Here is a 27,948-nt window from a genome sequence, read left to right on the forward strand (position 1 = left end):
TCAATATACGCTTATTGCAATTTAAAAAAATGTTTAGAAGAAAATATATTGGCCTAAACTGATGAAGAAATTTGTTTTTAAAAAAATTGGGGATATTTATTACAGCAAAAAGTAAAAACTATCGTTTTTTTTCAAAATTGTCGGTCTTTTTTTGTTTATAGAGCAAAAAATAAAAACGCAAAGGTGATTAAATACCACCAAAAGAAAGCTCTATTTGTGGGGAAAAAAGGTTGCTGATTTTGTTTGGGTACAGTGTCGCACGACCGCACAATTGTCAGTTAAAGCGGCGGAGTGTTGTATCCCAAAAAATGGCCTGGTCATTAAGGGGGCAAATCCTTCCGGGGCTGAAGTGGTTAAAGCGGATGTGCCATGGGAACAAAATATTAAAAGCCAGCAGCTACAAATACTGCAGCTGCTGACTTTTAATATTAGGACACTTACCTGTCCTGGAGTCCAGCGCCGATGGCAGCAGAGCACGAGCGATCGCTCGTCACTCTGCTGCTCCCCCGCCATCCACGCTGAGGGAACCAGGAAGTGAAGCGCTGCGGCTTCACTGCCCGGTTCCCTACGGCGCATGCGCGAGTCGCGCTGCGCCCGCCGATTGGCTCACACGCTGTGTGCTGGGAGCCGAGTGTTCCCAGCACACAACGGGCGACAGACGGGATGTGACGGAATGCCCGTCTTTTGCCCGTAGCGTGTGGCTGGAAGTGGGTGCAAATACCTGTCTTTAGACAGGTATCTGCACCCCCCTCCCCCCTGAAAGGTGTCAAATGTGACACCGGAGGGGGGGAGGGTTCCGATCAGCGGGACTCCACTTTAGGGTGGAGAACCGCTTTAAGTAAGACAGATATGGCAGGGTCTACCACAGGAGTAGCCAACTTTTTTCAAACTATTTTTCTACTAGATATAGGGGGTGTGACGAGATGAAAGAGAGTGAGCCTGCACTATGCCACAGCTTTTGAGAAGAGAGGCAATGAGATTTTTAACATTTACAAACATATTGCTGAAGCTCCCTCTTCAATCTAGTGAAAATGTGGGGGATAGTGAGCTGAATGAAAAAAAAAAGCTGACAGATTCCTCTATCCACACAAATGCTTCTGCTGTTACTTCAACATTTATGTGTGTATATATATATATATATATATATATATATATATATATATATATAGTTATGTAAATGTAGTACTTTTTATTTTATTATGTGCATGTAAGCAATACTATTCAAACACATCACAGTAACCATTTACTTTATTACATTATTACAATATTATTTCAACCTATTTTATATTGCTTTAAACAACCCTGATTCAGATAATTTCTTGATTAAATGTGCTTAATATTGACAACATTGTAATAAGAGGATTATTTCCAAACCAATATAAATAATCAGCACATTTACTCATAAAGCATATAAATGGATATCAAGAAGACACGATCTTCAACATACTTTACAATAACACACTTTGGACATCCAGGGATTCTGTTTCATGTCATCTACAAAAGAAAAAAAAATTTGATTAGCAGACTGTAAAGTTTTTTTATGTGAGAATATCACTAATAGGAGGTGAATACTGAAAGTTAATTAAAGCTGAAAATAAATCCATTAACATTTTCTGCCCAGCTTCTTTGATTTTTAGATTAAAGGATGTCAGATTGGAGGATGCCAACAGGGCCACTCATGGCTTCAATTTCAGTTCACCGGGAAGTTTAAATCAGCATTACAGTGTTATTTGTTTTTATGTTTTCTGTTGTATAACCCATTATATGTTCCCACTTACTAGAGTGTAGTAAAAGATATCAGTGCTATATACATCAAAATAATAGTAATCATAATAAGTACTTTTGAGAGGGAAAGCAAATCAATTTTGTCATGTCATACATAGTTAGCTTCTATATATACAGTGGAACCTTGGTTTAGGAGCATAATCCGTTCCAGGAGAATGCTTGTAATCCAAAGCACTTGCATATATCAAAGCAAGTTTCCCCATAGAAGTCAATGGAAACTAAAATATTTTATCCACATTGACTTCTATGGCATGCAATACCGCATGTGGCCAGAGTTGGGGGGGGGGGGGGGCGCCGGAGAGATTCTGAAATATTTGGAGACAGCGTGGCTGCACTCGCAAACCCTCAGGAATTGAGTATTTCCGACTGTTCCGCACCTCTGGCCAAATGTGGTACTGCACACCGCAGAGGCTTGAATCCTGCTGGTTTTGCGAGACAAGACTTGCAAATCGAGTCAGGATTTTTTTTAAATAATTGCTCGTATTGCGAAACGCTTGTTAACTGCATTACTCGCAATCCGAGGTTCCACTGTACATGAAAAAAATGTTTGTTTGTTTTTTGTTCCTGTCAATTTATTTGTGTTTGAGGAATTCGGTAACACAGGTGTCATTTACTAAAGGAACACTATTTACTATACTTTTTGATTCTAAATCTTTACTCAAATTCAAACACTGATTCTGCTTCAGGGAAAACACTATTTCAGTAAAAAAAAAAGCCCAAAACACAGCTAATTTTGAATATTAAAGTCCAGGTAACACAGGTGAACACCTGGATGAATCCACTGCCCAAGAAGGAAGAGCCCCACCCCACTGGAACTGGAGTCTTCTGGAGAAGCTACGCGCTGTTAGGCTCTGGCTTGGTTGCCTGCACTCTAATTCTGTGGCCCCGTACACACGACCAGTTTCCTCGGCAGAATTCAGCTTCTGACCGAGTTTCTGGCTGAATTCTGCCGAGAAACCCGGCCGTGTGTACACTTTCGGCCGAGGAAGCCGACGAGGACCTCGGCGAGGAAATAGAGAACATGTTCTCTATTTCCTCGTTGTTCTATGGGAGCTCTCGGCCCGCCGAGGTCCTCGGCGACTTCAGGGCTGAACTGGCCGAGGAACTCGATGTGTTTTGCACGTCGAGTTCCTCGGCCGTGTGTACGGGGCCTGACAGTGGAGGGCAACTCACTTGACTGCAGATCACCTTATCAACTACCTATGCCTCTTTAGGTGTGGCCTTTCTGAGCCCATGAAGGAAGGAAGGAAGCAGAGAAATTGAACTTTGTTTAGCATATCCAGAACCCAGGGGGGTTGTGGTAAATGGAGTTGAAGGGGCCTGTGCCTGCATCTGAGCATGGTGAGTAAATAATCTTCTGCATTATCACCCTCTTTATTGTCTCTTCTAAAGGAACAAAAGCATTCAGTTCGGGTTCATCTGAACCATCATGTCCTTTATTAACTTGTTGCAATTCTTTGCACTCTTTCCAGCTCTGCAGCATTTTTTGTGACCTGGTACCTAAAACATCAGGGCCATCACTCTACCGACAAAGTGCCATGTAGTAAAAAAAATGTCTGAACACTGAAGAATTTATGCTTTTGAATTATTGTATTGGAGAAGACTCTTGAAAGTCATTTGGATGGCAAGACGATCAAACCAGTCAATATTGAAGGAAATCAACCCTAAATATTCACTGGAAGGCCAAATCCTGAAGCTGAAACTCCAATACTTTGTGTAGAGAGGACTCATTGGAAAAGACCCATATACTGGGAATCATGGGAAAAAAAAGGAAAAGAGGACGACAGAAAACAAGATGGATAGATAGCATAATCGATACAAGGAACATGAAGTTAAGCAAGCTTCAGGAGGCAGTGGAGGACAGAAAAGTCTGATGTGCTATGGTCCATGAGGTCACGAAGAGTCAGACACGACTTAACGACTGAACAACAACAACCTAAAACAGAACTAAGGGCCAAATCCACAAAAGAGATACGCAGGCGGAACTGCTGTTCCGCCTGCGTATCTCTGTGCTTAACTTTGGGAGCGATCCTCAAAAGGATTTTTCCCAAGTTAGGCAGAAGATCCGACATCCGTAATTTAGTTACGCTGTTGAATCTTCGGATGCAGTACCGCATCCGCCACTGGGGGCATTTCGAGTCGAAATCCCTCCTTGCGTATGCAAATTAGTACTTACGGAGATCCACAAAGCTTTAGGCATTGTGTGATTTGCGTAAGTTACGAATTTGCTTGCGCAAAACTAAGGTTGGTTTTATATGGACTAACTTTAGTAGACCATGCAAAACCATACCTTTTTTTCGATCGCCGCGTTTTTTTTTTAAATTTGATTTTTTTTTTCCGTCTCGTAACTTTTTTTTTTCCCGTCGCAACTTTACGAACCCGTCGCTATCCACAAAGCCCGACGTAAACTACGTATGCGCGATGCACGTCGGGAAAAATGACGTCACACGCATGCGCAGTCCGTCCGGCGCGGGAGCGCGCCCTAATTTAAATGGGAATCGCCCATTTTAATTAGGGATCGCTTAAGATGCAAGGAGATCAGCTACACTGGCGCAATTTTAGAGGTAAGTGCTCTGTGGATCGCTACCTAAAATACTAAAATTGCGCCAGTGTAACTTTTCTGCCTAAAACTAAGATCCGCAATTTCTTTGTGGATTTGGCCCTAAATGCTCAAAATTAGGTCTTACTAATGCTTTATACATGGACATGATCAGGGGCGGACTGACAACTCATGGGGCCCCCGGGCTTACAGATGACCACCATGCCATGAGGCAGTGCAGAGGCGGGGCAGCTAAAATATCAGGATTTTCACATCAAATGCATGTTGGTTTCGGACATATCAGGGACAGATGTAATAAAAACATAGATTTATACTTACTGTCCCTGGTTTTGCTGGGCAACCCTAATGGGGCCCCCTAGTGGTATGGGGCCCTCGGGCAGTGCCTGAGTGACTCAATGGTCAGTCCGCCCCTGGACACGATTATCTCTCTCTCTCTTTCTCTCTCTCTCTCGTCTATATACTTATGTTAATACAAGAAAATATTTTGTGGGCTATAGAAGCTGCCGATTGGCAATGAAAACAGTTCTCTTCAAATTAGTATAAGCAGGATCTTTATTAGATCACACTCACTCATTGACCAGACTTCAATAAGTAAGGGGCCCTCCTAGTGATGTAGTAAAGGGTTAATTGGGCCCCTTTAATAGTTTACACCAAGCTAGACAGATAGACATTTGTCACTCAGCTTGTTACTGGTAGCAGAGTTGATGAAATTTATCTTAGTGGTTACCAACATTGCAATGTCCTAGAATCTAGATAAAACAGATAAAAAGTATTGGCTTCAGATATACTTCAATGAAATCCAATGTATTGATAATTATATATTTGAAGCCATTGCAGTTCTATGCATTATTGATACATTTTTTTATTACCAGTTTTATGTATTAGTACTAGAACTGTTCATATCCCAATGTAGCTAGATACAGTAACCCATAGCAACCAGTCAGTATTAATTTTGCACTGACATCTGCAGAATTAATTCCAATTAGCTGCTATGGGTTGTTGGACTTGAAAATACATTTTCTTTTTATTAAATTTGGCTTTTGGTGTCTGTTAGTAGTTATGAGGAAAATGATCAGTAAGCAGTTTTACCTACATCAATTGTTGGACACACTGTGGTAGGCTGATTGTTTTGAGTCTAATCCAACTGAAATAGCAATATTCATTAATTGAAAGAATGTGCTCTGTTTTGTTCTATCTATATAAAATACAATCAGTAATAATGCAATTGTTTTTGTTTGAACGGTTTTCACATGTTTTAGGTAATTTAACAATTTCCCCTTCACATGACTGGGAAAAATGTCCTATCAAATAATTACTGAAATTTTCCTTTCCTGATGAACTCCATGACAGCATATGTATGGGTTAATTCTGCCTCCACTCCTCCCTATAGGACCCCACTCCCATAAATCTTTGCTCTGAGCCAGAGTCCGCATTCCATAACTATCCTCCTCAAGACACTAAGGTGGGGGGACTCCTGCTGCCATGGAGTCCATCAGGAAAGGAAAATTACAGTACGTATTTGATAGGAGATTTTCAGTTTTGCTTACCAACTCCATGGCAGCATACATATGGGAACTAATACGCCATACACCCAATGGGCGCGCAGTGCTAACCCAAAGGCTTTAATTTGTCCTGTCAACAGACCTGCAAGCCAAAATAAACAGAGGATAAGGAAGCAGACTTATTGATTGAGGAGCACAAGCCCCCCTACAGACTATTTTGGGAAGCATATGCTGCAAAACTGCCCAAGGTATAGACCCACTCCTGTTTGAATGAGCAGACACTACCTCCAAAGAAGCCAAGCTCTTGGCTCTGTGAGCCTGTTGGATGGCCAAGGTAATCCGTGCCACAATCATCCTAGATGAGGCATGTTTCTCGGTCCTTTCTGGCAAAAGAATGAACAGGCATTCAGCAGCCTGAATAAAGTTGTAGCTTTGTAGATATAACTTCACAATATCTGAGGGATTCCTAGCACTAAAGGAAGACACTGCTGGGAGTCAACTCAGGATTCCCTGTCTACTAGACATTTGCTTTAACCAACTAAGCCACAGCACACCCTCTCCTACTTCTAAAGGACGCATGTTAAAACTCTAAGATTGTCAGAAAATTTTCTTGGCTCCCATAAAAAACTCATGCACCCTTGGGAATTGAGTCAAGCATAGTTAACAACACCACTCGAACTGGAAAGAGTGTAAGAAAAGTTCTCCATGACCAGTGAATCAATCTCTATGACCCCTTTCACACATGAGGATCCGTTTTCACAGACTCCGCTTGCTCAGCAGGAATCGATCATCTGACCCCGCTAAGCCTGCGGATGACAGGTCCATCTCCACTCACTGTGCAGAGACAGACCTGTCAGAACCCTGCTCTCCTCTATGGGGAGATTGGATGAAAATGGACCGACCTGTCCGTTTTCATCCGATCCGATCTGCCAAACGGATGGAAAATAGGGTTTTCATCCGTCTGGATTTAGCAGAGCGGATCGGATGTCAGCAGACGTGTCCCCGCTAACATCCGTCACATGAAGCATCCGTTCAGGTCCACACAAAACTGAACGGTCCGCATGTGTGAAAAGGGCCTAAGGCTTTTTATGCCGATGTGATGGCCAGGAAAAAGGTGAAATTTACAGAGGCCTTTAACGGAGCCAGCCATAGAATACTCTGCTCCAATTACCGAGGGGGAGCTGAGAACAAGAGGGAGACTCCATTTGGAAAACCTCCACTTACTCTGAGGCCTGAGCCTAGCTATGCCCTTGAATAATTGTTGGACAGGAAAAGATGCCTAGACCGGGATACACCTGTGTGGTAGATAAAGCTCACACGTGAACTCTGATGAATCTGACTGGAGGAAGCCTAGAATATGTAAAACTTCTAGGTCTACATGATCTAAACCAACTTTGACCAGATTCTTCCATAAACTTAGTTTGCGTTCATTCTTCTAGCAATCAAGGGAGCAGAGATGACTCTGGAGAAGCAGCCGAGAACTTCCAATCTCGAGAACCAGGCCATGAGACACAAACCATGCTGGACATGGATGTAAAATTGCACCCAGTGACAGAAAGTCTGGCCTGAGGAGACGGTGCACTGGGTTCCAGAAGCTGAACTGTGCTAGCAAGGGCAACCTTGGCCTAATTGGCCAATAATGCATCACTGCCATTACCTCCACAACCTCTGTTTGGAGTCTTCATAGAAACCCAAGGTTGACCAGGACTGGAGGAAAATCATAGATCCTACCGTAATTCCAATGATCCATCAGGACATCTGTGCCTGAAAACCTCCACAAGTAGAGACCATTCATTGTTGTTTAATTGGACTCTGGAAAGAAAGCATGCTAGAATATTTTGGCATTCTTCGGAGCCCAAGATATAATTGGCTCTGCTTCCTGTAATAGAGAACATGATGTGAGTCCCCCTTGTCTTTTAATATAGGAGACCACCATAGTTGACTAACCTAAGAGCACTGACGCTCCCTTCGTTATATGGTGAAAGGTCCATAGGGTGCAGAATGCTGCTTGTAGGCTCAGAATGTTCTACACAATCTTGTGAAATTGACAGTCCTGTCTGCCTTGAGCTATCCCCAGCAGCATCAAGCCCCCTTATTCCATATTGCTAGTATTGGACGTGATTGTTAACCAGGAAATTGGGCAATGGAATGGCAAATGAGCCATTTTCTCTATTGCAGCCACCAGGGGACTCATGACTGAGGATATGTAGATGACCTGAATACTGCTTCCACTGCTAGAGAAACCCCTTCCGGAAGGGCCACCTTCTCCAGCTTCCACTTGACCCTCAGAACCGTAGACACTATAGTGCCAATCATTTTAGACACTGAAAGGGGTGCAGGTGGGAAGAAAGACAGGGCCAGGAGTATTCTGTTCCAGAACATCAGGATCCAGAGTCAAGGCAATGGTCCCCTGGATTATATTGAACTGAGCCTCGTGGTGCGCAAGAGACTGAGTTGGCTCCAGGTGACTTCAGCTGCCAGCTGAATTTGAGGAGCTTTGAAAAGACCTGAGCTCTGGGCTCCAGCAGCTGTCTTTTGTTTTAGGACAGTAGTAGAAGGACATCCACATAACTATGCAGGTATATGCTCCTTGTTTTGATAAAGACCAGAACAACCAATAAGACCCTGAAAATTAACAGGGTGATGTTGAAAGCCTGAATAGCTGGAGGTGGTCTTGACCTACAGCGAACCAAACGGACACATGAGAGTAAAAATCTTAGGACTATTGGAAACATGTAGGTCACCTGGCTGGACCCCTTTGAATCAGGGACAATTTTTCCACCTTGAACTTCTCTCTTGCTGAAAATTGTCTCAGGTGCGCAGGGTCCAAAACCGGCCACCACAAGCTGTTCCTCTTCATGCCAAATGAGGGGCGAGTACCTGCCCTGAAATCTCTCGCATTCAGAGACTGGCACGGCAGCACTTTGTGACACCAGTGACTTACATAAAGCATGAGTTTATGCTTCCTTTATCTCAGAGTAAGGTAAAATCCATTGAAATGAATCCTAGATGAGGAGGACTTCTGATGGACCATGCATGTCCCAAAAAAAACATTTTGACGTACCAATTGTCTGAGGCCCAAACTCAATAGCTTCTTGGACACCCCAGTTCAAGCTTTAGCATACTTCTGAGGGGAAATCTGGTCCCCACACCATTTTTTCCTAAAATCCCGACCTGGTCTATAAAAACTCCACACTCCAAACTTTGTTCTCTAGACTGGCCTATCAGGCTCCAGCAGGACCACCATGAAAACAAACACCAGCTCCAGCTCCTGAACTACAGAGTTTCTGAAACGTTCTTGAATACTGCGTCCACATTGTCCATCCACATTTTTATTCTTTTCAACATGGCCACAAGAGCTCAAGCCAACTTCGGGCTATTCACTTCCAAGGAAAAGCGACTAGTTTTCTCAGAAGTAAGTTATATCTCGAGACCTTGCTCCACTCATCCAAAATTACGTCCCCTAGTTCCATTTGGAATTGGGAAAAATAGAACACTCTCTCTAAGGCAATATCTCCACTATTGGGGCCAAAGTTGTAGGATTAAGAGTGACTTTAGAGTGCAACTCTGATACGATTCTGAGTGCAGCCCCGAACCAACTTTATAGTCTCTGGATCAAAGCTGCACCAAAAGTCACACCAAGGTAGTACAGGAACCTTCCCAGGGTCACTGCATAGATTGGAACAGGTGCCACTGAAATAAATGGAGTGCAAGTCACATGAAAAGTCACATTAGATGAAAACAGAGCCCAAGGTGCTTACAGAACTACCTCTTGCTTTGCAGGATATTTACATTTTCTATTCATGTAAATGCACCCATTATTGCCTTGACCAAAAGGCGTTACTAGGGTAAAGAGACTCCTCTCCCTCTGCCTCATTGTCTGGGGTCTTTTTAGATGGATGACTTTGTTGAGACAGATCCAGTTCTTCCTGGTAATCCTAATGGGAGAACACGCCACAATGGCTTGTCGAACTTTGCGTGTGGCTTGTATCCCACTCTTTAAGGGATTCTTGCACCACATACCTCACCAGAGATTACATTTGGTGGGAATCGCCACACATTTTCCCAACCGCCTGGGCTTAGCATAGCTCACACAGAAACTTGCACTCTGGGACCGCATGCGGCATGAACACTGATCTGCAATTCAATCCTGCTTCCACAATCAAACCGGGCCAGGTAGGCTGATCACAATGTACTTGGGGCAGATAGGGCCACCCGCTAATAGCTGGGCTATCTGGCAATTGCACCGCTTGGCTGTCAATGGCCAGGCTTCAGCTCTTCCAGTGCCTCTTCCCTTTGCTCACTCCATACCCTGCTAATAGCTTCCCAGTGGTCACTGTTGGCTCTTCCTGACCGCTGAGAGGAAAAACTTCAGGTAGTCCTTAGAAGGAGGATAAAAAAGGAACACGGCCTCTGGCTCAGAGCAAAAATGTATGGGAGTGGGGTCCTATAGGGGAGGAGTGGAGGCAGGATTACATTCTTTAACCACTTGCCCACTGGGCACTTAAACCCCCTTCCTAACCAGACCAATTTTCCGCTTTCAGTGCTCTCACATTTTAAATGACAACTTTAAAGTCATGCAACACTGTACTCATATGAAGTTTCTGTCCTTTTTTTTTCCACAAAAATAGAGCTTTGTTTTGATGGTATTTAATCACCACTGGGTTTTTTATTTTTTATTAAAATTGAATTTTTCTTTGTTTCAGTTATATCATTTTGCAAATTAGTAATTTTTCTTCATAAATTGTGGCCAAAATTTATACTGCTACAGATCTTTGGTAAAAATGACCCAAATAAGTGAATATTATTTGGTATTTGTAAAAGTTATAGAGCCTACACATTTTGGTGCCAAACTCTGAAAATTGATCATACCTGATCACACCTGATGTACTGTACTGACAGCCTCATTTCTCATCTCATTTCTTGAGACACTAACAAGCCAGGAAAGTACAAATACCCCCTAAATGACCCCTTTTTGTAAAGTAGACATTCCGAGGTATTTAGTATGAGGCATGGTGAGTTTTTTGAAGTTGTAATTTTTTCCCACAATTCTTTGCAAAATTAAGATTTTTTTATTTCTAACACACCGCATATGCATACCAAAAATTACACCCTAAAATAATTCTACTATTCCTCCTGAGGATAGTGATACCACATATGTGAGACCTTTTCACAACCTGGCCACATACAGAGGCCCAACATGCAGGGAGCACCATCATTCATGCTAGGGACATACTTTACACATTTCATTTCTTGAATACCTCTTATGCCGCGTACACACAACCATTTTTAATATCCTAGAAAAAAAGAAGTTTTTCTCGACATGATTCTTGTCAAGCATGCCTTGCATACACACGATCGTGAAAAAAAATGCTTGAGCAAAGCGCAGTGACGTACAACACGTACAACGGCACTATAAAGGGGAAGTTCCATTCAGATGGCGTCACCCTTTGGACTGCTTTTGCTGATTTTGTGTTACAGTGGGTGACTGCGATATTGTGTCAATCTCGCTCCCTTTGTCGGCGAGATTGACCACCTACGAGCCCCATTGCGGGAGCCAGCGCCGAGCTGGCTTGCCGCGATGGAGACAAAGCCGTCATAGAAGCAACGGGAATCCGACTTGGATTCCCGCCAATTCTAGCTGTGGCGTTTGGTGTGAATCCTGAGAGGGAGAACTCCACGCTAAATTTTAAATAAAAATCCGGCACGGGTTCCCCCCCAGGGGCATACCAGGCCCTTAGGTCTGGTATGGGTTGTAAGGAGACTCCCCCTATGCCGAAAAACCGACGTGGGGGTCCCCCCACAATCCATACCAGACCCGTATCCAAAGCACGCTGCCCAGCCGGTCAGGAGGGGAGTGGGGACGAGCGAGCACCCCCCTCCTGAGCCGTACCAGGCCGCATGCCCTCAACATGAGTGGGTTGGGTGCTCTGGGGCAGGGGGCGCACTGCGGGCCCCCCCCCACCCCAGAGCACCCTGTCCCCATGTTGATAAGGACAGGGCCTCTTCCCGACAACCCTGGGCGTTGGTTGTTGGGGTCTGCGAGCGGGGGGCTTATCGGAATCTGGGAGCCGCCTTTAATAAGGGGGCCTCCAGATACCTGCCCCCTACCCTAGGTGAATGAATATGGGGTACATCGTACCCCTACCCATCCACCTGGAGGCAAAGTGTAAAAGAAAATAAACACACAACACAGGGTTTTTAGAGTAATTTATTAGACAGCTCCGGGGGCCCCCCCCCCTGTCTTCTTTAGCTCTTTTTCCAGGGGGGCCTTCTTCTTCCGCTCTCCAGGGGTCTTCTTCCGCTCTCCGGTGGGGCCTTCTTCTTCCGCTCTCCGGGGGGGCCTTCTTCTTCTGGGGGCCCCCTTATTTGAGGGGACTCCCAGATTCCGATAAGCCCCCGCCCGCAGACCCCGACAACCAACGGCAAGGGTTGTCGGGAAGAGGTCCTGTCCTCATCAACATGGGGACAGGGTGCTCTGGGGTGGGGGGCCCCGCAGTACGCCCCCCTGCCCCAGAGCACCCAACCCCCCCATGTTGAGGGCATGCGGCCTGGCACGGCTCAGGAGGGGGGGCGCTCGCTCGTCCCCACTCCCTTCCTGACCGGCCGGGTAGCGTGCTTTGGATACGGGTCTGGTATGGATTTTGGGGGGGCCCCACATCGTTTTTTCGGTGTATGGGGGGTCTCCTTACAACCCATACCAGGCCTAAGGGCCTGGTATGCCCCTGGGGGGGGACCCATGCCGTTTTTTTATTTAAAATTTAGCGTTGAGTTCTCCCTCGCAGGATTTATACCAAACGCCGCAGCTAAAAATGGCGGGAATCCAAGTCGGATTCCCGTCGCTTCTATGACGCGCTCGCTGGAATGTGCTTTGTCTATTCCAGCGAGTGCGAGATGTCGGCACCCTGTCGCCGAAAATCAGCGCGATGCTGCCCTGCTGGAAACACATTCTCGGCAACAGGTACAGTAGTAAAAGTTTGGTGAGAGGTGATTCGCTCTTTTCAGTCTTCGTGCTTTTCAGTCTGTTACAGCGTGACCAATGTGCCATCTCCATTACAAACGCTAGTTTTATCTGAACTAGTGCTCCCGTCTCATAAATTGCTTCTGAGCATGCACATTTTTTTTACCGTTGTTAAAGCCTACACACAACCGTTTTTCATGATGTGAAAAACGTCAACGTGAAAAATCGAAGAGAAAAATTAGAGCATGTTCTAAATTTTTAATGACCATTTTCCACGTCATGAAAAATGCTCTGGAGCCTACAGTTGCCTGAGTGTTTCTTTACATTCAAATTATTTACTCTTTAATTAAGCCCTATGCATTGTGTCGCTCCCTACTTAAACCACAGGTTACATGTGGAGATTTATGGTTGCTTATTTATGAAGGTCAACTGTGGCCACACTTCAGCATCACAATAGAAATGGGACCTGAAAATTTCATATGGCACATTGTGTTTGTTTGCATTTCTTGTCCCTCAAAGCATCTTCATATCACAGACTTAAGTGTGCAATTACCTGATCAAACCTGATTTGCCCTGTGCCCTATTGGAAGTGTGTTAATTTCTTATCACAGAATTTCATCCACACGGCAGTCAATAAATAATTCATGTTCCTGGCTCTTTGTTGTGAGTCCCTGTACTGCACACAGAGCGTTGGGGCTGACAGCTGTGTCAGGACAAGCACCAAAGATCTGACATGACAAGTGACTAACAAGTTTCTTTCACTCTATAGTAAGGGAAAACAATGACCCAAGGTACAAAAACCAAAATCCTGCAACAAAAAAATGATACAGTTTCTTTCTCTACACCTAGTATTGTGCGTCTTCTCTGAACCGATTTCTATCCCTTAACCTCTGGTCATTTTTGTGCTGCCCACCCCTTTTATTCTCCTCACTAGCTTGGCCATTTACGCTTGTCCACGGATCAATATGAACAATTCTTGAAGAAATACGATGTCACTATGGCAACCAAGCCACAAATTCTCAGTGGAAGGCAGTGAGACCAGTTCAGAATTCTCCTGAGGTTTCCAGAGTTATAAGGAACAGTGTTTTAAAATTCAGGGATGGACACACAGGGAAGCCAGAGCAATTCATTGTTTACTGCCAATATAATGATACCATATTTGAAGAATCCTATTCTCAATCTGGATCCCTGTCATCAGTTTTGTTCAAGCTTGAGTGTGCCTCATATATCTTCTGCAAGTGGGAATGCAGTGCATGTTGTAGATCGGCTTTTGCTGTTTCATTCTTCGTTAGAATAAAATAAAAAGCAATCGTAACAATAATCCACAATTATTAGGATGCGATCGTAATCTAAAAGTGTTTGGGATATTGCTAAATATAAATGGATCAGATCAGCTTTAAGGTTTTGTATGTAGTGCATTATTTATATTGCTGTTTTATGCCGGCTAGCAAAACTGTTGCAGATGCAAACAATGTTTATGTGTATGCTTCAGCATTCCTTGAATGCTATATTTCAGATAGTGATAAGCTGTTATCTAGTTTACTAGGAGCATAGATCCTTATAGCAAGATAACCTTGATATACAGAAAATATTTGAAAGATCATAAAGCCTCGTACACACGATAGGTTAACCAGAGGACAACGGTCTGAAGGACCGTTTTCATCGGTCAAAACCGATCGTGTGTGGGCCCCATAGGTTATTTAACCTTGGGTTAAAAAAAGACAACTTTCTTTAAAATTTAACCGATGGATTGCTAACCGATAGGTCAAAACCGATCGTTAGTAGGCACAACCATCGGTTAAAAATCCATGCTCAGAATCAAGTCGGCGCATGCTTGGAAGCATTGAACTTTGTTTTTTTCAGCACGTCGTTGTGTTTTACGTCACCGCGTTCTGACACAATAGTTTTTTTAACCGATGGTGTGTAGGCGCGACGGACCATTAGTCAGCTTCATCGGTTAACCTAGGACACTGGTCCTTCAGACCGTTGTCCTCTGGTTAACCTATCGTGTGTACGAGGCTTTAGAAGTGTAAAAAGATGAGCCATAGTGCTTGTCATATGAATGCTTTGTACACGGGACATTTTTACAACTTCTCCTGAATGATTTAACTTGACAAATAGTAACCCACGTTTAAAACATCCATTTTTGCCTGGTTTACATGCTGCGCTTTGGCGCGTTTGCGTTTAGAAGCGTTTTTTTCTTTTTAAATAGCCAATAATTTGAAAAAAATTATGTTTAGCCGTGTTTAGAAGTATTTGACGCTTGAAATGCCTCTCTAAACTCAGCTTCTGAACCCATTTTTTTTTTGTGTTCCAAAAAAAGCCTCTAAACTCAACTGCCTAGAAATGACTGTAAATGACCCTGTATACGTGTACTGATAAGATAACATAGAGGAGAGTTCAGGAGCAGTTGAAAAAAATGCCCAACTGCTCCTAAACGTCCGTTTAGCATCAAAATGGTTGGATCTTTAAAATTCTACCTGTTAACTTTTTTTTTAAAGAATATTTTAGCTTTAAATTCAAGTGTGTTGGTAAGGCCTGCCATTTATAAAACTCATAATAGGGACTAGACATTTAGGCATCATTCATATTATCGATCCATTTTTCTGTGCAGGTGTCTATGCTGTAAAGACTTTGGAGCAGTGTCTTGCGTTTTTTTAGAAAAGCAAGGCACGGTTTACATTTTTTTTTAAAGTGATACTAAAGTCTTGTTTTTTTTTTGTTAAAAATAACAAACATGTTATAATCACCTCCTATGTTCAGTGGTTTTGCACAGATCAACACAGATCCTCCTCTTCTCGGGTCACACGGTTTGCTATGGGGGCACCCGAGCCACTGCTCCGTGTTCATAAAGACACTGAGCCGTGGCCCAGTCCCACCTCCTCTCTCTCCTCATAGACTGTAAGCTCTAATGAGCAGGGCCCTCTGATCCCTCCTGTATTAAATTGTATTGTGACTGTACTATCTTCCCTGATGTTGTAATGCGCTGCGCTATATAAATCCTGTATAATAATAATTGGCTCACTGACTTTGATTGACAGCAGCGGGAGCCAATGGCAGTTAGCTGCTGTCTCAGCCAATGAGGAGGTAGAGTCCCGGACAGTCGAGTCTCTTGCGCAACATTGCTGGACCGAGATAGGGCTCAGGTAAGTACTAGGGGGGCTGCTGCACACATAATTTTTTTTATCTTAATGCATAGAATGCATTAAAATAAAAACCTTCTGACTTTAGAACCACTTTAAAGCAGAACTCCCTCAATCAACTTTAACAATTTTTTAAATCATATGCTGCTACTGTAGCATTAGTATTGTTTTCTAGTTTTACATTTTTTTTTCGCAATAAACATATATTGATTAGTTTGCGCAAAGTTATAGCGTCTACAAAATAGGGGATAGATTTATGGATTTTTTTTTACTAGTAATGGTGGAAATCTGCAATTTTTAGGGGGACTGCAACATTGTGGCAGACAGATCGGACACCTTTGACACATTTTTTGGGACCATTGACATTTATACTTCGATCAGTGTTATAAAAAAGCACTGATTACTGTGTAAATGTCACTGACAGGGAAGGGGTTAACACTAGGGGCAATCAAGGAGTTAAATGTGTTCCCTCATGTGTGTTTCTAACTGTGGGGGGATGGGACTGACTGGAGGAGGAGAGATCGGGGATCTGTCTGTTTACATCGACAGATCCTTGTTCTGGCTCTTTCCCACTATTGCAAGTGGCAGACGGACATCGGTTCCCCCGCCGTGCAGTGGGCACGCACATGGCTATTAAAAGGGGCCAACGTACAGGTACGGCGATTTGTGGAAATATTTGTATAATGATGGCGGCTGGTCGGCACGTGATTAAAGAGAAAAATAAATAAATAGAAAAAAGTCCCACAATGTAAATCCATTGTTAATCATGCCATTCAATGATGTAAATCAAGTGTCAATCAGGATAACCCCCCGCCCCCCCATGGCAAACCACTGTGGATCTATCATTAATCCCCCATTTTCATCGGCGCCATTTGATATGCCATTTGATAGGTCAAATCACATGTCAAATTTTAGTCTATGGCCAGCAATAGGAGCATCCCAATCGGTGCGACGCCTACTTTTGGCGACTTCGGGGGGGATTTCAAAATACATCTCTGCATGAACCCCCAGACACATGCCTTTCAAGTCGCCCCTGAAGTCGGACTGAAATATGGCTTTGAAATCGTGCAAGTTTGGATGAACTCGCAAAATTTCAAAGCCGTGTTCAGTCTGAATGAGGGGTTAGTGTCAGTATTGCTAGCAGTAGTGCTACAGCCACTAAATGACATCCCTGCCCAACTGGTGCTTGTAAACAAACCAACTGGAGATAATGGGTGACAAATTGACCAAATATGGTCATGACCTTTTTTGGTCAATAATGTCACCCAGGATCACCAGACAGTTTGTTTACAAGCAGAAGCTGGGAACCACATGTATGCAACTGTAAAATATTTTAGCCAGCTCATAAATTTCAATAGAATCCATCAAAATAGACAGCCCCTCTGCAGGAATAAAGAAAATAAAAATAACCTGGCTTGAAGATTCTGCAGTGGGAGTTACATGGCTTCCAGTGGGATATCAAAAATAAATACCAGAGACAAGAACAGGTAGGTATAAGACTTGGGAGTGGGGGGTTTGTTGGGGTAGGAGATCATGTGAAGTGTAATTATAGAATAATTGTTCAAAAAGTACAGGAAAAAAAAATCGATCATGAAGAAAAATATGCAAAGTATGTGAGAAGCCTCAGATGGCAACTACAGAATAGGCCCCGGAGCAAAGGGAACCTAGGTGCAGGGCCGATATGACTGGGGGTTACTGGGCAGGCTGCACTGGTCAGTTTCAAGTTAGTGTATTGGGTGGGGGTAGGCCTCGGGGGTGGGGGTAGTTTCCATCAGTTGGGGGTCAGCAAGAGAGAGGTAACATCACAGGAAGTTTTTCTTTCACTCCCTATCTTTGAGGCTGTGTGGTTGGCTTAATGTTATTTTTTCTCGTCTAGGTTAATGGCTGCAGGGGTCTCGGGTTCTTGAAGGTCAGAATGTTGTAAGAAATACAGTATGTGGTGTGGAACTGGTTGGGCCTATCTCAGTATGGGTACTATAGGAATTTTAATGCTGTGCAATGTAGTTGCTGTACATCTGCCTGATATAATTTTCATTACAAGTTCTATTTTTTTTAAATTAAAGGCAACTGTCTTAAGTAAAAAAGCAATGTCAATATATACCGTAATAAGAGTGGTAACCAATGGCAAGCACTGAAAGCATTATAAAATTAATGATTCCTGGCTGTTATGTCTGAGGCCCCGTACACGTCCGAGAAACTCGACGGGCAAAACACATCGTTTTGCTCGTCGAGTTCCTTGTGAAGCCGCCGAGGATCTCAAGGAGCCAAATTTCCTCATTGACTCAACATGTTCTCTATTTGGCCCGACGAGATCCTCGTCGGTTTCCTCGGCCGAAAGTGTACACACGACCGGGTTTCTCAGCAGAATACGGCTCCGATCGAGTTTCTGGCTGAATTCTGCCGAGAAACTCGGTCGTGTGTACGGGGCCTCAGTCAAGTTTGCACATTGCTCTATGCCCCAGTCACAATTAAACTTGTATTACTACTACTACTTAGTGAATAGCACTCCTGATTTGTAGCACTGGTGTCCTGGATTGGAATCCCAACCAAGACATTCTCTGCATGGAGATTGCACGGAGATTGCTTGCTGAAATCGCACAATTTCAAACCAGCATTTCCATTGGGAGTTTGGGGGCAGTTTTAAAGACATCTTTGTGGATTTGTGCACAGATGTCTATTGAAATCGCCCCCAAATTTGGACATTGCCGTTGCCGGCAATAGGCTGCAATTTGGGGTTGAAAGACATGCAGGTAGGTGGATTAGCTCCTTTTTAAATTGGCAAGTATGTGTATGCATGCATATGAGATAGGGACCTTAGATTGTAAGCTCCCACAGGGAAGGAAACAAGAAAATGAGGGAAGGGGCTGATATGAATGTTCAATATGCAAAGCACTGCATAAAATATCAGTGTTATATAAATACCTGTACTAAAGTTTTATTAATTAATTAAATTACTGTAGTGGTGAAGAAGTGCAATTTATGGGTACTGTGACTAGAACTCTTGCTTAATGAATGTTCTATAGAGAGAAAGATTAGAAAAGCAATGCAAAGTGATACTTTACCATAGGATTGATGCGCTATAATATAAATGTACAACCATCAGTCACTCATGGCAATTTGAAATGACCCAGGGTACATACCATGCTGCACTCTTTCACTGGAAATGAAATCTCAAGCCTTTTCCTTGGGGACAGGTCAGGGGATACTGTCAGCTGTCCCCTGTCAACTCAGCTACTAGCTTTTGAGATTTCTTAACTAAACTGACAGGCCAAAGCGGATGAATCACACGTTCAGATAACACACAAGCAAGCGTTTGAAGCTAAATTTAATTTGTTAAAAAATACACTAATGTCAAAATATATTATTTAATAATTCAACTTCATATTTGTTAAACCTACACATTTGAAAAAAGGAATAAAAGAAGGACCCTAAGCACTGTAAGCTCGTTAAGCTGCATGCTTTGGGATAGTTTCAAATTAATTAAGTGTATGTAAAAATGAGTTTGCCTGCGTCAGCCTCCACACTCAGCTCTTTATACTGCCATTCTAATACTGACACCAAGTCTACTTTCAGAGGTTGCACCTTGCACATATATTTAAAAAATGTTTCAGTCTAAAACTAATTATAATGAAGTGGTAGTGTCAGCTTTATTTTCCTAGCCATAAAGGCTTTGGCCAATCTGAGCCTGGAATTCTTGATGAAAGAGCAAAATGAACTATCTCCACACTGGGTGACCCTTAGAGGTGATTATTAATTTGCAGCAGCAGCTGCTAAAATGGTATTAGTCTGTTGTATTTTACGAGCATAGATGAGTGATGGTGGTTTAAGTCCAAATGCCACTTCTTACCTGGACTGTCTGAGTCCTCCAATCCATTCTTCTCTTGAATTGACTCTGGCTCTTGGAAGATGACAGTCTTTTCACTTTTTGGCAAAATCTCAGGTGCTGCAAATATAGAGAGACATTTATTAGGACCGTTTCATAACCTTAGTTTAATAATTTTTGCTACCACTAGGAGATTATTCCATGATAGAAAAATGTTCAGCATCATGAAATTTGGACTGTTATAGAACATTTCGAGCATTTTGAACATTGTGTAAACTTCTAATATGCTACAATGCATGAAAATATGAATATATTATTTAGGTAGTTATTTTTGGCTTTGTCACATACTGTATATACTAAACAATTCAGGCATGTTCCCATACATTTAGATACAGATGTTTTATAAGAGTTAAATTAGATCTAGACCATAACTGCCATTTAGTTTCCTAAAGGATTGCCCTTTTTCATTAAATTTGGTTTCTAATTTTTTTTATTCATTCTTTTGTGCATCTCAGTGCTGGCCCACACTTCATCTCCTCATTCCAAACGTTTATCCATTTGCATTGTCTGTAACATCCACAGCCTTAAGCGGTAGGAAGGCAAGTTACAAGGGGTTTTAGAGGTTTACCTTATGCTGTCAGTGGCAGGGTGCAGATGACCATGGACAGCAAGCATGGGCAGAAATGTTGCATTTCCTTCACATCACACTGCATCAATTTGCTGGGAAGAATGCAGGATACAGAACACTGCTGGAGCTTGTGGTGGTACCCCATGTCTTTGAGCATTGGTGGAGGTGACAGTACAGTCACCTCTACCACCTACTTCTCAATGGTCCCTTCCTTTGGCTTTTCAGAACCACCAGTCACTCCAAATACCTCAGAGTCTTTGCAACGGCCTGAACAAAATGCTGACTCCTTGACATCTTGTGGAAGGCAGGGTCAAGTGTGATGGTGTCCATCTTTCGACAGGTTAAGTTTACACACATACCTTGCCAGGCATATCCTGAGCCACTTATATTGTGGCCTAAATAAGCTGCTTATATAATGTTTATTCACTGTACAATATGTGTAGTTATTGTCTCTGGAATAATACATTCCAACTTTTTGGAGGGTTAAAACCTGTCTTGTCTCTCTCTTTTACATTGTGGCCTAACCAAGCTGCTTACTGTGTATAACGTCCAGCCACTGTACAATATGTGTGGCTATAGTCTTAGATAATACACTCTAATTTTGTTGCAAGACAAAACATGTCTTGTCTATTTCAATTTGCTGCCTATGCTTGTGTTGTATTATACTGATGCTGGGCTATTTTTACCAAACACATATCTGAAGTCTATATTTGGAATACTTTGGGAATAATCAGGGATAAAGGGATTGGAGAGTGTTTGGGAAATGCAGGGTTATGGTTTTGAAGTGGTTCTGCAAAAGAAGAAACTGAATAAATATATTATGAAACTGTTTACTATTGGTCAATTGGTAGAACATTCAGGGCTTTAGCTTTCATTTTAAACTTTTCTATAGCTTTTAGGACTGTTGTGACTGCTACTTAAGCCATTTAAAGGGATTGTAAAGGTAAAAAATGTTTTCCCTGAATAGCTTCCTTTACCTTAGTGCAGTCCTCCTTCACTTACCTCATCCTTCGATTTTGCTTTTAAATGTCCTTATTTTTTCTGAGAAATCCTCACTTCCTTTTCTTCTGTCTATAAATACACACAGTAATGCAAGGGTTTCTCCCTGGTGTGGAGAAAGCCTCTTGAGGGGGGAGGGGGCGAGCAGGAGTGTCAGGACACTCTCTACTTTGCAGGTAGAGAAAGGAGCTGTGTGTTAGTGGGCGTTCTGCACGCCCCCTCCCCCTCAAGATGCTTTCTTCACACCAGGGAGAAAGCCTTGCATTACGGTGTGTAGTTACAGACAGAAGAACAGGAAGTGAGGATTTCTCAGAAGAAATAAGGACATTTAAAAGCAAAATCGAAGGATGAGGTAAGTGAGGACTGCACTAAGGTAAAGGAAGCTATTTAGGGAAATGTACCTTTACAACCTCATTAAGGTATTTTTTTATTGTTATAAAGATGAACTAACCCTTTAATGGTTGTATTGTTTCCCAAGATTTGTTTAAAAAATAGTGTGCTTGTGAGTATAAACTGAAAGGAAACATCATTGTAATAGTTACCAATGACTAGGCTAAAATCACATTGGGTTTAAATGAAATGGAAACTATAATTTACAGAACAACCAAAAAGATGTAAACTTTCTTTATCTAATCAGAACTTGACAATGTCAACAAGGATCATATTGAGTTTTGGAGTTTAACTAGTTGCCGCTCGCTCAGTGTCAAATGATGGAGGAACAGTGCGGCTCTCATTCTGGGTGGAGGTCATATGACGGCCGCTCTGACGTGCGTTTTGGGGCAGAGCCTGCGCTGTGCTGCTAGGACACTGCACGACCCTGGTCTCTGTAAAGAGACACTGAACACAGCTCTTTAACCATGTGCCCAAATGCAGAAGTGCTGTAAATCATCTCTCCTCGCCTCACACTGACAGAGTGCCCATCAGTTGCACAAATCAGTGCCCATCAGTGACAAAATCAATGGCCATTACTGGGGCCAGCCAGTGCTGCCCTTTAGTACTCATCAGTGCCTGCGCATCAGTGCCCATAAGTGTCACCTTATCAGTGCCCATCAGTGCAGCTTATCAGTGCCCATCAGTGCAGCTTATTACTGCCCATCAGTGCCGCCTCATCAGTGCACATCAGTGAAGGAGAAAAATTACTTATTTACAAAATGTATTGACAGAAACTAAAATAAACTTTTTTTTTCAAAATTTTCTGTCTTTTTTTCTTTCTTTTTTTGGAAAAAATGAAAAGCCCAGCAGTGATTAAATACCACCAAAGGAAAACTCCATTTGTGTGAAGAAAATGATAAAAAATTTAATTTAGGTACAGCATTGCATGACCGCGCAATTGTCATTGACAGAGCTGAAAAATGGCCTGGGCAGGAAGGGGGTGAAAGTGCCCAGTATTGAGGTGGTTAAAAGCTGTCCCGCTTTTTGAAAAGTGGGACAGTCTGGTACATTAATTTGCTGACACATTAAGTAAGTGAACAGGCACATTTGCACTCTTTTCTTAGTGAATCAGCCTCTGTGAGGCCCCGTACACACGAGAGGATTATCTGCTGGGAACGGTCCGCCGGACCGTTCCCGCGGATAAATCCTCTGGGGGATCAATCCGATGGACAGGATTCCAGCAGATGGATTTCTTAGCATGCTAAGAAATTTGTATCCGCTGGAAATCCATCAGCCCGAAAAAAATCCGCGGATATATATCCGCTGGGCCGTACACACCACCGGATCTATCCCGCTGGAACTGATCTGCGGATAAATACCAGCGGATAGATCCTCTCGTGTGTACGGGGCCTGAGTGTTCAAAGATGACCACATAACATTTAATGGCATTCACTTACTAATTTTCTGCTTTGATCTACCTGCATTTAATGATGGGGTTCATGTAGTACTGATGCAGTTAGATTTTGTTCCCATTGCAGGAAAAATGCTTCTGTAAACTTATAAACAATAAATGATTTTAGTGCGCTTCAGTGATTCTTTTTGTCATCCTGTTTATTCATGTCACTATTGTCCTAAAGATGACACATGAAAATGTAGGACATGAATAAATGAAAAGCTATTCAAAAGGTTACCACAAAAATGGACCACAGGGAATATCTATAGATTTATAGATATTTTCATACCATGTGTTATATATGTGTGTGTAGAAATGTATCTACATGAAACAAATGTATCTCTATTTTTTTTTTTTTAACACCAAAAGTTTTTTGACTTTGGAACAAAATGATATGGAATGCCACGTGAATCTTGGACAATAATGGAATTCTGTTCTACTGTCTCCATTAAATGAAGGATCCATTGCCCAAAGGAAACAAAGAAAGCATGTTTTTCCCAACTTGATTTGACATTTAAATGCATAGCTGAATAATTAAGTTGAAGTTGCACTTAAATCCAAAACCCTAAAGGGTTATTCTGCCAGAAACAATGTATCAGAAGGTGTCCATATCCTAGTGACATGACAGCCACCTCCATTACAATAGAAATGGACTCAAGAAACAAGTTTGTTTTTGTTTGTTTTACAACAAAAGACATAAGTAGGTCTACTGAACTATGAGAGCCGCAGGATCCTCAGGAATCTTTCATGATTACACTAAGTTTAAACTTGCTCCTACCCCCATTCAAAGTCCTATGCTAACTATCCTGTAGGCCACAAAAGTCCGGCCTGTGGGCAACATGCGGCCCGCTAGTACATTTTATCTGACCCTCAAGCCTCGTACACACGACAGAGTTTCTCAGCAAAAACAAGCAAGAAACTTGCTGGGAGATATTTTTTTGCCGAGGAAACCGGTCGTGTGTACATTTTCGTCTAGGAAACTGTTGAGAAACTCAACGAGCCAAAAAGAGAGCAAGTTCTCTATTTCCTCGACGGGAGTCTCAAATTGGCTCGTCGAGGTTCCTGGTCGGGCTGATTTCCGACGAGAAACTCGAGCGTGTGTATGCTAAGAAACCCGCGCTTGCTCAGAATAAAGTATGAGACGGGAGTAAATGTAGCATTCGTAATGGAGATAACACATTTTTAAAGCTGTAACAGACTGAAAAGTGCAAATCGTCTCTTACCAAACTTTTACTTAACACGCAAACACATGAAATTAGCAAAAGCAGCCCCAAGAGTTGTGCCAGTGGAATCAAACTTCCCCTGCTGTTGTATGTGTTGTAGGTCACCGCGTTTGAGAACAAGGAGATTTTGTCTTGACTGTGTGTACGCAAAGCAAGCTTGTCGAGTTTCTCAACAAGCCTAACAAGGAACTTGATGAGGAAAACGATGTGTTTCGCCCCCGTCGAGTTCCTCGGTCGTGTGTACGAGGCTTTAGACTCACTGCACTGCCAGTCTTCTCTTGCCACTGCACTGTCACTAATGCAGGCCATACATGTGTCAAATTCCAAACCAATTTTTTTTTTTCGAAAATCAGAACTGTTGTGCGTTTTGTGATCCGATGGCACCACCACTGATTTCGAAATTGGGATAAAGGTTTTACATAAATAAATAAAAGCTGACCATTGTAAGCACCCCTATCCATTTTAAATGGTTTGTCTCAAGACTCTAACTTCTACATTTGTAGGAGAGCTTGTTCTGTTGAAAAAAACAGACTTACTGGCCAGATCGCCAGGTGAAAATAAAAGAAGAGAAAGCCTAAAAAAGAAAACAAATGCAGACATCACATCTAAGAATTGGTAAGCTGCAATAAAATAAATGTTTGCTTTTAGGTTTAATAACGCTTTAAGAATTGATTGTAATATTGTTTTTGCAATTGGGTTTTCTTCCTGACTTCAGACAACATGATAATCAGTTGCCAATTTCCACAACATTACTTGTTTAGTTATGCAAAGTATTATGACCTCCGGAAGATTTTACCCTCTTCATGACTGGAGCATTTTTTGCTATTCGGCAATGCACTACTTTAACTACTTCAGTCCCGGGCCATAGTAAAAAGACAGCCCCCAGGTGGCTCTATAAATTTGTGAGGCCGTCTTTTTACGACCTCGGGTCTTCCGGCCAGGTACCCGCGATCGGCAGTTTAGAGCAGGGACGTGGAGCTCTGTGTGTACACACAGAGCTCCACGTCCTGTCAGGGAGAGGAGACCGATGCTGTGTCCCTTGTACATAGGGACACAGCATCGGTCACCTCCCCCAGTCAGTTCCCTCCCCCCACAGTAAGAATCACTTCCAGGATACACATTTAACCCCTTCCTCGCCCCCTAGTGTTAACCCCTTCCCTGCCAGTCACATTTATACAGTAATCGGTGCAATTTTATAGTACCATTCGCTATATAAATGTAAATGGTCCCAAAAAAGTGTCAAAAGTGTCCGATGTGTCCGCCATAATATCGCAGTCCTAACAAAATTTGCAGATCCCCGTATTACTAGTGAAAAAATAAAAAAATAAAAAAAATGTCAGAATTCTATCCCCTATTTTGTAGCGACTATAACTTTTGCGCAAACCAATCACTATACGCTTATTGCGATTTTTTTATTATTATTTTTTTTACCAAAAATATGTAGAATACATATCGGCCTAAACTGAGAAAAAAAATAGTTATTTATTATAGCAAAAAGTAAAAAATATTGTGTTTTTTTTTTCAAAATTGTCGCTCTTTTTTTGTTTATAGCGCAAAAAATTAAAACCGAAGAGGTAATCAAATACCACCAAAAGAAAGCTCTATTTGTGGGGAAAAAAGGACGTCAATTTTGTTTGGGAGGCTCGTCGCACGACCGCGCAATTTAAATTTAAAGCGATGCAGTGCTGAAAGCTGAAATTTCGCCTGGGCAGGACGGGGGTATATGTGCCCAGTAAGCAAGTGGTTAACTGGCAATTGTGCAGTCACTGTACGCAAATTTAATTATATTTTTATTTATGCAAATAGAGCTTTCTTTTGATGATATATCACCCCTGTTTTTTTTGTTTTTTTTGCAATAAAAAGGTGGAAAATGTTGAAAAAAAACAATATTTTTTTTATTTTCGGCTATAAAACATATACAATAAAACATTTACTAAATCAAAATGTCTTTATGAATTTAGGCCATATGTATTCTACTACATGTCTTTAGTAAAAATCCCAATAAACATATTTTGTTTGGCTTGCATGAAAGTTATAACATCTGATATAGACGTTTTTTCTTCTTTTTTTATACTAGTAATGACGGTGATCAGCGACTTTTAGTGGGACTGTGATAGTGTGGTGGGCATCCTGACACTAGCTGACGCTGGCTGGGGAGTACAGTAACTGACTGACACTGACATCAGTAGTGACACTGATACAGTGATCAGTGCTAATATCATTGTACTAATGACACTGGCTGGGAAGGGGTTAACATCTAGGGGTGATTGAGGGGATACATGTGTGCCTAACAATGTTTACTGTGTGTGATTTGTGCTGCTTTAACTAAGCAAGATCACCTGTCAATGTACGTTTACAACACAGAATCAATCAGCGGGTGCCGGCACTCAATCATTGTCCGGCACCCACTAATCGGCTTGTACTGTAACAAATCACAGCACAGCCAGAGCAGCAAGCACGTGTGTGTGCGCCCCTACCCAGAAGCACTGATTGCCTACCAGATAAGTGATCCAGCACAGAACTGCTGCCCTGCAGCAGTATGTCTGCATGGGGTGGTCGGCAAATGGTTAAAGATCAAGTGAGCAAGTACATATTCATAAGACTAGTGAATGACATTTTCTTATTTTTGCTATACTACTGTATTATTGGTTTGGCAAAAATCACCTTACCAATCACTCAGTGTCTGCAACTCATCTGTGTCAATCCAGCGACTGACTCCAGCTCACCCAACAAATTAAATTCAAAATACAAACAACAACAACTTACAAAGCCATCCACAACTATGCTCCCAGCTACATCACTAACCTAGTCCCAAAATGGCAACAAAATTGTTCTCGTCATCCCTCTCAAGACCTCCTGCTCCCTAGCTTCCTTGTCGTCTCCTCCCATTCTCGCCTCCAGGACTTTTCCAGAGTTTCTCCCATCCTATGGAACTCCCTACCCCAATCTGTCCGATTATCTCTTAGGCCCCTTTCACACTTGTACATAGGATGTAGCATGACAAGTCCTTCCCCATGATTTCCAATGACTATCATTCATATTAGTACAACTTCAAGTCGTTCCAACTTCAAAGTAGTCCCTGCACTACTTTGGTCCGACATTGATGGCATTTACACAGACATTCCCTGAAATCGTGGCAAAATCGTGTCCTCAAATCGCGGCAAAATCACGGCCGTGTACATGGGCCAGAGTGTATCGTCAAAAACACTTTCTGATACCTGCAGCTAACACCCTGATGATGTCCCGCATTGGATATGCATCATGAGGAGGTTGATTGCAAGAACCCAGAAGAGCAGGGGCGGACTGACCATTGAGTCACTCGGGCACTGCCCGAGGGCCCCATGCCACTAGGGGGCCCCATCAGGGTTGCCAGGCTCAGTAAAACCAGGGACAGTATGTAAAAATCTGTGTTTTTTTAGATCTGTTCCTGATATGTCCGAAACTGACATGCTTTTAATGTGAATATCCCAAGATTTTAGCTGCCTTGCCTCTGCACTGC

At 42.5% G+C, this 27,948-nt stretch overlaps 1 protein-coding gene across 2 annotated transcripts in view; it reads right to left on the bottom strand.

The window, feature by feature from the left end:
• Window positions 1-1,230: 1,230 nt before the first annotated feature.
• The window catches only part of WDR72 (WD repeat domain 72), a 364,461-nt gene continuing 337,743 nt past the window's right edge, over window positions 1,231-27,948 (bottom strand). For both annotated transcript variants that reach the window (XM_040342714.1, XM_040342713.1), the window contains exons 19-20: window positions 19,799-19,894; window positions 1,231-1,494 (exon numbers count right to left, since the gene is read on the bottom strand). In XM_040342714.1, coding sequence (XP_040198648.1) covers window positions 1,439-1,494; window positions 19,799-19,894 — 152 coding nt within the window. In that variant the 3' untranslated portion in view covers window positions 1,231-1,438. The remainder of the gene's footprint in view (window positions 1,495-19,798; window positions 19,895-27,948) is intronic.

Source organism: Rana temporaria, chromosome 3, assembly GCF_905171775.1.
Source record: "Rana temporaria chromosome 3, aRanTem1.1, whole genome shotgun sequence".
Lineage (NCBI taxonomy): Eukaryota > Metazoa > Chordata > Amphibia > Anura > Ranidae > Rana > Rana temporaria.